The 10,000-nt window shown below is 43.4% G+C and overlaps 1 protein-coding gene across 10 annotated transcripts in view; it reads left to right on the top strand.

Moving 5' to 3' along the window:
* LOC112236880 (adhesion G protein-coupled receptor B2-like) overlaps positions 1–10,000 on the top strand; it is a 507,905-nt gene that overhangs the window by 334,220 nt on the left and 163,685 nt on the right. For all 10 annotated transcript variants that reach the window (XM_042295299.1, XM_042295295.1, XM_042295293.1 and 7 more), the window contains 2 exons: positions 2,196–2,304; positions 2,614–2,760. In XM_042295299.1, coding sequence (XP_042151233.1) covers positions 2,196–2,304; positions 2,614–2,760 — 256 coding nt within the window. The remainder of the gene's footprint in view (positions 1–2,195; positions 2,305–2,613; positions 2,761–10,000) is intronic.

The following is a 10,000-nucleotide window of genomic DNA, read 5'->3' as shown; positions in this document are numbered from 1 at the left end:
GGGTCATACTCTATGGATGTTGTAGAGCATGAACCTGCAGGAGCAAGTCACTGCTTTGATGTTTACAGAGAAACAGGGTGTTTTCAAGGGTCACGCCAAGGTTCTTTGCACTCTGGGAGGGGGACACTGGAGATGTCAACCGTGATGGAGAGGTCTTTGAGTGGGCAGGCCTTCTATGGGAGGAAGAGCAGTTCCATGTTGTCCAGGCTGAGTTTGAGGTGGTGGGCCAACATTCAAGTTGAGATATTTGCAAGACACGTAGAGATATGTGTCGCCAGCTGGGTATCAGACGGGGGAAGGAGAAAAGTAGTTGAGTGTCATCCACATAGCAATGTTAGGAGACACCATGTGAGGATATCACGGACCCGAGTGACTTGGTGTATAGAGAGAAGAGGAGAGGGCCTAGAACCGAGCCCTGGGGGACACCAGTAGTGAATGTACATGGTGCAGAGCTGTGACGCCCAGCCCTGAGAGGGTGGAGAGGAGGATCTGATGGTTCACATGTCAAAGGCAGAGGATAGATCTAGGATGATGAGAACAGAGGAGAGAGAGTCAGCTTTGGCAGTGCGGAGAGACTACGTGACACAGAGAAGAGCAGTCTCGGTTAAGTGACACGTCTTGAAGGTTTGGGTCAGGAATATTGTTCTGAGAGAGATAACAAAAAAGTTTATCAGAGACTTTTTATGTGTTTTGAAAAGAAAAGAAAGATTAACAGCTCTATAGTTTTTGATATCAGATGAGTCAAGTGTTGGTTTCTTGAGGAGGGGATCAACTTGGGCCATTTTGAAGTCGAGAGGACGCAGCCAGTGGTCAGGGATGAGTCTGGTCAAGAGATGGTCTGGAGAAGGGAGGAGGGGATAGGGTCGAGCGGGCAGGTTGTCAGGCGGCTAGACCTCACAGGATTTCATCTGGAGAGAGAGGGAAGGAAGAGGTCATGGCGAAGGGTACTTCTGTGGGCCTGTAGAGCTATGGTTAATAGTGGTGGTTAATAGTGGTGGTTAATAGTGGTGCGCTATTTAGGAAATACTGAGCCATTTGAGATGCAGCCTCAGCTGTCCTCACCTCCTGACCTTAACCCCTCCTTCCACTAATCCACAGATTTCCATCTGTCTGCCCTATCTCAACACGTTGCTCTCCTCAACACATTCCCAACACATTCCAAAGCTAATCTGTCTTCCTACAGAGAACCATTTACTTCTGTCATAAAACCCAGGCTCTTTCACTTCTTATTCTATGCTTCTTCTCTATCATTTATTTATATCTCAATGTTCAAAATGTCGAATCCAACAACGTACACTAAAAGGCATTATGTCCAATGTCTGCTATTTAGCTGCACTTAGCATACAGGGCTAACGAGTACGAGCAAGCCAATGACTGTTGTAAGGGGTTTGTTGGATAGAGGATCAAGCCAATAACTGTTGTAATGGGTTGGGAGGATGGAGGCTCTGGGTGGTAATGGCTGCAGAGTTATTGGTGATTCTTTCTTGTGACACTTCTTTGAGGTAACATGAACTTAACAGGAACAGAAGAGATACTTAGCTTGGTGCATGAAATGAGAGAGAGCAAAATACATAAATGAGAGTGATTCATTCGATATTTGTTTATGAAAGAGAGTCGATTTCATGATATTGTTCTCTCTCTGTCACTCTAACACTCTTCCTTCTCTCACCCTCCTCCCCAATTCTCTCTTTATATCTCTCGCTCCCTCTCCCTTCTCTCTTTCTATCTATCTCTCTCCCGCCCTCTTTCTTACACCCTCCACTTTCTCTCTCTCCTCCTTTCTCTGTCTGTCTGTCTGTCTGTCTGTTTGTCTGTCTGTCTCTGTCTGTCTGTCTGTCTGTCTGTCTGTCTGTCTGTCTGTCTGTCTGTCTGTCTGTCTGTCTGTCTGTCTGTCTGTCTGTCTGTCTGTCTGTCTGTCTGTCTGTCTCTGTCTGTCTGTCTGTCTGTCTGTCTGTCTGTCTGTCTGTCTGTCTGTCCTGTCTGTCTGTCTCTGTCTGTCTGTCTCTCTCTCTCTCCCCCTTCGTCTCTGTCTGTCTGTCTCTCTGTCTCTCTCTCTCTCTCTCTCTCTCTCTCCCTCCTTCTCTCTCTCTCTCCCTCCTGCTCTCTCTCTCCCTTATCTCTCTCTCTTCCTCCTTCTCTCTCTTCCTCCTACCATCTTTCTCTTTCTCCCTCCCTTCTTCTCTCCTCCTTCCCAGGTTTCTCCTGGTGCGGCCCATCTCATGCGTATATTGGAGGACTTCATCCATCTGATTGGAGATGATCAGAAACCCTTCCAGAGTTTCCTGGTGGTCACCAACAACCTCAGTGAGTAGTCAGTTTAACACTCACAGGTAGGGTTGCAAAATTCCCTTCACTTTCCATAATTGTTCAACCTTATCTTCAACGCTCCCAAGTTAATAACTAAATTCTTAATTTTTTGGTCACATTATTTGCCTTTCCTTTAGTCAGCACATCTCTACCTATTTTGGTTGGACGTCAACTCATGTTTTCTGTATGTCTCCATAAGGATAACTATGTGTTTTGTCTCCATAGCGATAACGATTTGTTTTGTCTCCATAGTGATAACAATATGTTTTGTCTCCATAGTGATTACAATATGTTTTGTCTCCATAGTGATTACAATACAGCGAGAGCCTGTGACAGCGGTGTCCAGTGACATCAACTTCCCCATGAAGGGTAGGAGGGGCATGAAGGACTGGGCTCGATCTGCTGAAGACAAACTCTACATCCCCAAAGAAGTCTTCACCCTCACCTCCGATGGTGAGAGATCATGATCTTCATCATCATCGTCGTCCTCATCAGAATTCTTGCCATCTTCAACATCGCCATCATCAGCAGCTTCATTGATGTGGTCTACATTGTCATCATCATCGCCATCGTCGTTGTTGCCGGCGTCTTCATCATCATCTTCATCATCATAATCACACTCCTCATAATGAAATGTGTCTTCAAACATCCTCTGAAGACTCTCCCTGACCTCACCACACTTACGTCAAGATGTCCTCACAAGGTGTGTGAAGAGTAATACAAGTTGTCCTAAACTTAAGGACTGGTTTAATGTCAGCTCATTCATAATAGTAATCCCATCCAAATCTACCATATCAATCATTTTGTCTTGGCGGGAAGGATATTGTCCCAGCTCTAAAAACATTCTGCTTTTCAGAACTCCAAGGGCCTCTGATAATACATATCCTGTGCGAATTGACACCCCTGTGTTTTGAGGGGTATCACAGAGTTTAACAGGTGCTACAGACCAGTTTGCTGAAAACAGAGTGCTGTGCATGTAGCCTTCAGATAAATGATCTGTGTTGTCACATATCAACTTTCCCAGTGCCTACTTCTCTTTTCAAATATTAAGCGGATGATTTTGTGCCAAGGAATTGATAAATCGACAAATATGTCAGTTAATTCAATGATCTGGAAACAGTTAGTTGTTCTTGCTGCCTTTTCTGAATTGAAAACCATAATTAGGCTATCCCTAGACATAATTAGGCTATCCCTAGACATAATTAGGCTATCCCTAGACATAATTAGGCTATCCCTAGACATAATTAGGCTATCCCTAGACAAGTTGAAATACTGTATCTTCACGCCTATAGCCTCCAGGCTAGGGTCATAACGGTCATTTGGAATAAGAAAAAACATGTTTACAGGGGGAAGTTTGGTATAACTTATGCTGTCCGAATCGTCCCCTGGATGAACAGAAATGCTAGGGTAATAATTATGTAACCAACCTTCATTGGTCGTCTGTACAAAGTTCGAGGTCATGACCCTGTCAGAGATAAGATTCTCAATCTTAAGGCCTAGCCTAGAATTGTCCAACTTTTAACCCAAATCAATCATTATACTACCATAACAGTGAAGGATTGTCTCACGTCCTACTTTGAACTCCTTTTCAAATCAATCAATCAATCAAATTGATTTATAAAGCCCTTTTTACATCAGCAGATGCCACAGAGTGCTATACAGCCTAAAACCCCAAACAGAAAGCAATGCAGATGTAGAAGCAGGGTGGCTTGGAAAAACTCCCTAGAAAGGCAGGAACCTAGGAGGAAACCTAGAGAGGAACCCGGCTTTGAGGGGTGGCCAGTCCTCTTCTGGCTGTGCCGGGTGGAGGTTCTAACAGAACATGGCCAAGATGTTCAAACGTTCATAGATGACCAGCAGGGTCAGATAATAATAATCACAGTGGTTGTAGAGGGTGCAACAGGTCAGCACCTCAGGAGTAAATGTCAATTGGCTTTTCATAGCCGATCATTCAGCATTAGAGACAGCAGGTGCGGTAGAGAGAGTCGAAAACAGCAGTTTGGGATAAGGTAGCATGGACATGGTCCTAGGGCTCAGGTCCTCCGAGAGAAAGAGAAAGAGAAAGAGAGAGAGAGAGAGAGAGAGAGAGAGAGAGAGAGAATTAGAGGGAGCATACTTAAATTCACACAGGACACCGGTTAAGACAGGAGAAATACCCCAGATATAACAGACTGACCCTAGCCCCCCGGCACATAAACTATTGCAGCATAATTACTGGAGGCTGAGACAGGAGGGGTCGGGAGACGCTGTTCTCCGATCCAACTATACCCCCGGACAGGGCCAAACAGGCAGGATATAACTCCACCCACTTTGCCAAAACACAGACCCCACAACACTAGAGGAATATCTTCAACCACCAACTTACTACCCTGAGACTTACTACCCCAAGTCCGAGTATAGCCAACGAAAATCTCCCCCATAGCACGAACCCGACGAACGCCAACCCGAACAGGAAGATCACGTCAGAGACTCAACCCACTGAAGTGACGCACCCCTCCTAGGGACAGCATGGAAGAGCACCAGTAAGCCAGTGACTCACCCCCCGTAATAGGGTTAGAGGCAGAGAATCCCAGTGGAGAGAAGGGAACCGGCCAGGCAGAGACAGCAAGGGTGGTTCGTTGCTCCAGTGCCTTTCCGTTCACCTTCACACTCCTTGGCCAGACTACACTCAATCATATGACCCACTGAAGAGATGAGTGTTCAATAAAGACTTAAAGGTTGAGTCTGCGTCTCTCACAATGATAGGCAGACCATTCCATAAAAATTGAGCTCTATTAGGAGGCCTGTGTCTTGTGACTGTAGCTTATGTTTAGGTACGGCAGGACCAAATAGGAGAGCTAGGTAGGAGCAAGCCCATGTAATGCTTTGTAGGTTAGCAGTAAAACCTTGAAATCAGCCCTAGCCTTAACAGGAAGCCAGTGTAAAGAGGCTAGAACTAGAGTAATATGACACAATTTTTGGGTTCTAGTCAAGATTCTAGCAGCCGTGTTTAGCGCTAACTGAAGTTTATTTAGTGCTTTATCTAACATAGAGGTAACAAAAGCATGGATACATTTTTTTGCATCATTTTTGGACAGAAAGTTTCTGATTTTTGCAATGTTACGTAGATGGAAAAAAGCTGTCCTTGAAACAGTTTTGATATGTTCATCAAAAGAGAGATCAGGGTCCAGAGTAACGCCGAGGTCCTTTACAGTTTTTTTTGAGACGACTGTACAACCATCAAGATTAATTGTGAGATCCAACAGAATATCTCTTTGTTTCTTATGACTTAGAACTAGCATCTCTGTTTTGTCCGAGTTTAAAAGTAGAACATTTGCCGCCATCCACTTCCTTATGTCTGAAACACAGGCTTCCATGGAGGGCAATTTTGGGGCTTCACCATGTTTCATCGAAATGTACAGCTGTGAATCGTCCCCATAGCAGTTAACATTATGTTTCCAAATGACATCACCAAGAGGTAAAATATATAGTGAAAACAATAGAGGTCCTAAAACGGAGCCTCGAGGAACACTGACAAGTACAGTTGATTTGTTAGAGGACAAACCATCAACAGAGACAAACTGATATCTTTCTGGCAGATAAGATCTAAACCAGGCCAGAAATTGTAGACCAATTTGGGTTTCCAATCTCTCCAAAAGAATGTGGTGATCGATGGTATCAAAAGCAGTACTAAGGTCTAGGAGCACGAGGACAGATGCAGAGCCTTGGTCTGACGCCATTAAAAGGTCATTTACCACCTTCACGAGTGCAGTCTCAGTGCTATGATGGGGTCTAAAACCAGACTTCGTATACATTGTTAGTCTTCAGGAAGGCAGTGAGTTGCTGTGCAACAGCTTTTTTATAACATTTTAAGAGGAATGGGAAATGGATCTGCACAGCTCACAATCAACCTGTATTCCCTGTAGACACAGGGGGAAAGCAAAGATTTGGGGGAGGAATTGGGGTAAAAGTGGATAGAAACAGATAAATAGAGACAGACATAGAGAAAGAGATGAGTATATCTCTGTTTCTGATCTTGACCTCTGCCCCCTCAGAATAACAAAGGCCCCACAGGAAATTACACTCACACACACGCACACACACACATGCACACACTGACTTCATGTGTGCCTCTTGCCATCCCCATGAAAGGTTACAATGGTGTCAGCAGTGTCTGGGGTCTCTGTCTGGCTCTGAGGACACAGCTCCTCTCTCTCTCGCTCTCTCACCCACTCGCTCTCTCGCTCTCCATCTCTCTCAATTCGTCTTCCCCTCTCACCATCTATATCTCTCTCTCCTTCCCTTTCTCTATATCTATCACTTTCTCTATCGCTCTCTCTGCCTCCCCCTCTCTGACAGGGCCTTTCTCTCCCTCTGTCTCATCCTGTATAGTCAGAGTGATGGCAAGAGAATGACGCTGCTGATGAGAGGTCAGAGTGGCCGTGCAGAGAGCTCATTGTGACCAGTGCTCGGATGTTTATCATCGTGTTTGGTCATTACACCTGTCATCAAAGCCATTCTCCCACAGACAGTCCCACTGATAGGCTCACTAGGCTCAAGACTTGCTGTAGCACAAACAAAGTGCAAGTGCGGACACATGCACACACACACACACATATGCACACACACGCATGCATACACACGCACACTCACGCACACACACACACTGGCCTATGATAGGCTCATGACTTGCTCCACAGCCCAAGACCAGCCTTGGTCACTTATCCGTAGGATGACACTGACCCAGATATATAGAGAGGCTAAGACACACATATACACACACAGATAACCACATAGAGCCATGCACTAGCTCACACTCACACATACAGTACACACACACATTCAACCTCATAAAAGATAATGATCCAATGACAGGCCAGAAGTTCAGGGTGTAATAAAGAAATGGATACATAACATGGTTTATTCATTTCTACCCAGCACTATAACACAACCCATGCAACAGTTGACCCTTGACTTACGCTTATCTTACAGCTGCAATGGATCTCAATAGCATGTCGGCCATGTCTTTAGATTTAACTGGCTTTCATGGATGCTTGGTGCTTCATCTCAATCTGGATATCCTCTCATTCAATACAGATGACCGTCTCAAGATTTCCCATTTCAGCTAGCCGACACCAATTTAAAACGCTTTAACAAGACCGGGGTGACCAAAATCTGTTTGTGGAAAAGGAATTTATTCAAGTTTGTGCGACATAATGGTCTCCTGGTCTCAATCAGGATGTCTGTAATGAGCAGAGTTGGGCAGTATTTCTGTTACATGTCTTTTAAACGTGTTTTATTGACATATTTTCATCTCCCTCTCTCTCTCGCTCTGTGTATGTGTGTATGTGTGTATGTGTATCTATTGGTTACACATACTTGTCAGTACATACACACAAAAAGTAGGTCACAGGGGGATAGACGTTGGGCCGTGAGGTGTTGCTTTATTTGTTTTTTGAAGCCAGGTTTGCAGTTAACTTCTGTGCAATTATGGCTCTATATAATATTGTACATTTCCTTGAATTTTTTCTGGTCTGGTAAGTGTGTGTGTCAGTACTGTGTATGAGTTGACTATGCAAACAATTTGGAATATCCAGCCCATTAATGTTTCTTACAAAAACAAGAAGTGATGCAGTCAGTCTTGCCTCAACTCTTAGCCAAGAGAGACTTGCATACATAGTATTGATATTCACCCTTTGGTTACAATGAAGAGCTAAACATGTCTCTGTTCTGGGCCAGCTGCAGCTTAACTAGGTCCTTCTTTGCAGCACTTGACCATGTGACTGGACAATAATCAAGATCAGATAAAACTAGAGCCTGCAGGACTTGTTTTGTGGAGTTTTGTGTCAGTGTTGAGATGAATGCTCTTCTCTATAAGCATGCTGAAACTCTGTTGTTCATTTGTTTACAGGGAAATTGGATTGTATTTGGTCAAACACCATTTTTTACAACAGTTTGCTAAGAGCTGGCAGCAGCTGATAGGTCGGCTGTTAGAACCAGCAAAGGCCTCTTTACCATTCTTGGGTAGCGGAAAGACTTTGGCCTGAGGACAAACACTTTCCTCTAGACTCAGATTAAAGATATGACAGATAGGAGTGGCTATAGAGTCAGCTACCATCCTCAGTAGCTATCCAATCTAAATTCTCAATGCCAAGAAGTTTGCCATTATTGATCGATAACAATAATAACAAAATTCTAACTTAGAATGCTTTTTTGGTTGTTGCATGAATGCAATGGCTCACTGTTCATTGTTGGCATTTCCTGCCTAACTTTGCCCACTTTGCCAAGGAAGTAATCATAAAAATAATTGGCATCATCAAATGGTATTGTGATGAATTATACATCTGCTTCGTTCAAAGAAGGAGTAGAATTTGTCTTTCTGCCCATAATTTCATTTAAAGTACTCCAAAGTAGTTTTTCCCATTGATCTTGGCTTCCTGGTACATTTTCTTCTTCTTTTTGTTGAATTTAGTCACATCATTTCTCAATTTGCAGTAATTCAGCCAGTCAGATGTGCAGCCAGACTTATTAGCCACTCCTTTTGCCCCATCTCTTTCAACCATACAGTTTTTCAATTCCTCATCAATCCATGGATCCTTAACAGTTCTAACAATCCGTTTCTTAACAGGTGCCAGTTTAGAAATAATTGGGGGGAAAAAAAGCAAGTGCAGTGTCTGGATGCTCCTTATTAATCACATCAGACCAACAAATATGTTTAACATCTTCCACGTAAGAGTCACAGCAACTTCTTTTGTATGATCTCTTATAGACTATTTTAGGCCCAGCTTTTAGAACCTTGGCTTTCCTGGTTATAGCCATTACAGTATATTGTGATCACTGCATCCAATGGTTATGAATACAGCCTTAGAACCAAGTTCTACAGATCTTGTAAAACTGTGATCAATACATGTGGATGATATACTGTAGTTCCTGTAGGGTTTGTAAACACCTTGGTATACAGCAACACCTCCCCCATTGGCATTACGGTCTCTTTTGTGAATGTTATATCCTTGTATTGCTACTGAGGTTCACAATTGTGTAGCCCCCGTTCACCCTACATTGGTATCAAAAGTGTGATGGCACTATGGTGTGATAAGTGTCTGCTAAATTACCTCAATGTAGATGTAGATGTAAAAAGCATTATTCTAATGAGCTCTGACCAGAAACAAGGCCAATGACAATACCCAGTGTGCTTTGCAGTTGTTCATTTTCACATATACAGTATATACATTTTGGTCATTTAGCAGACACTCTTATCCAACGTGACAGTGTGTTCAACTCACCTGAATCTGGTAATGAATGATGTGGCTGTTGAACAAGTTGAGGAGACTAAATTACTTTCTGTTCCTTTAAATTGTAAACTGTCATGTTCAAAACATATAGATTCAATGGTTGTAAGAGAGGTCTGTCCGTAATAAAGAGATGCTCTGCTTTTTTAACACCACACTCCAAAAAGCATGTCCTGCAGGCTCTAGTTTTGTCTAATCTTGATTATTGTCCAGTCGTTGTGGTCCAGTGCTGCAAGGAAAGACCTAGTTAAGCTGCAGCTGGCCCAGAACAGAGTGGCACGTTTTGCTCTTCATTGTAATCAGAGGGCTGATATAAATTCTATGCTGCCAGTCTCTCTTGGCTAAGAGTTGAGGAGAGATGGACTGCAATCACTTCTTTTTTTATAAGGAACATTAATGTGTTGAAAATCCCAAATTGTTTGCAT

Source organism: Oncorhynchus tshawytscha, linkage group LG13, assembly GCF_018296145.1.
Source record: "Oncorhynchus tshawytscha isolate Ot180627B linkage group LG13, Otsh_v2.0, whole genome shotgun sequence".
Taxonomy (NCBI): Eukaryota; Metazoa; Chordata; class Actinopteri; order Salmoniformes; family Salmonidae; genus Oncorhynchus; species Oncorhynchus tshawytscha.
Note: the sequence above shows the minus strand (reverse complement) of the source record. Positions and strands in the feature narration are given on the sequence as shown.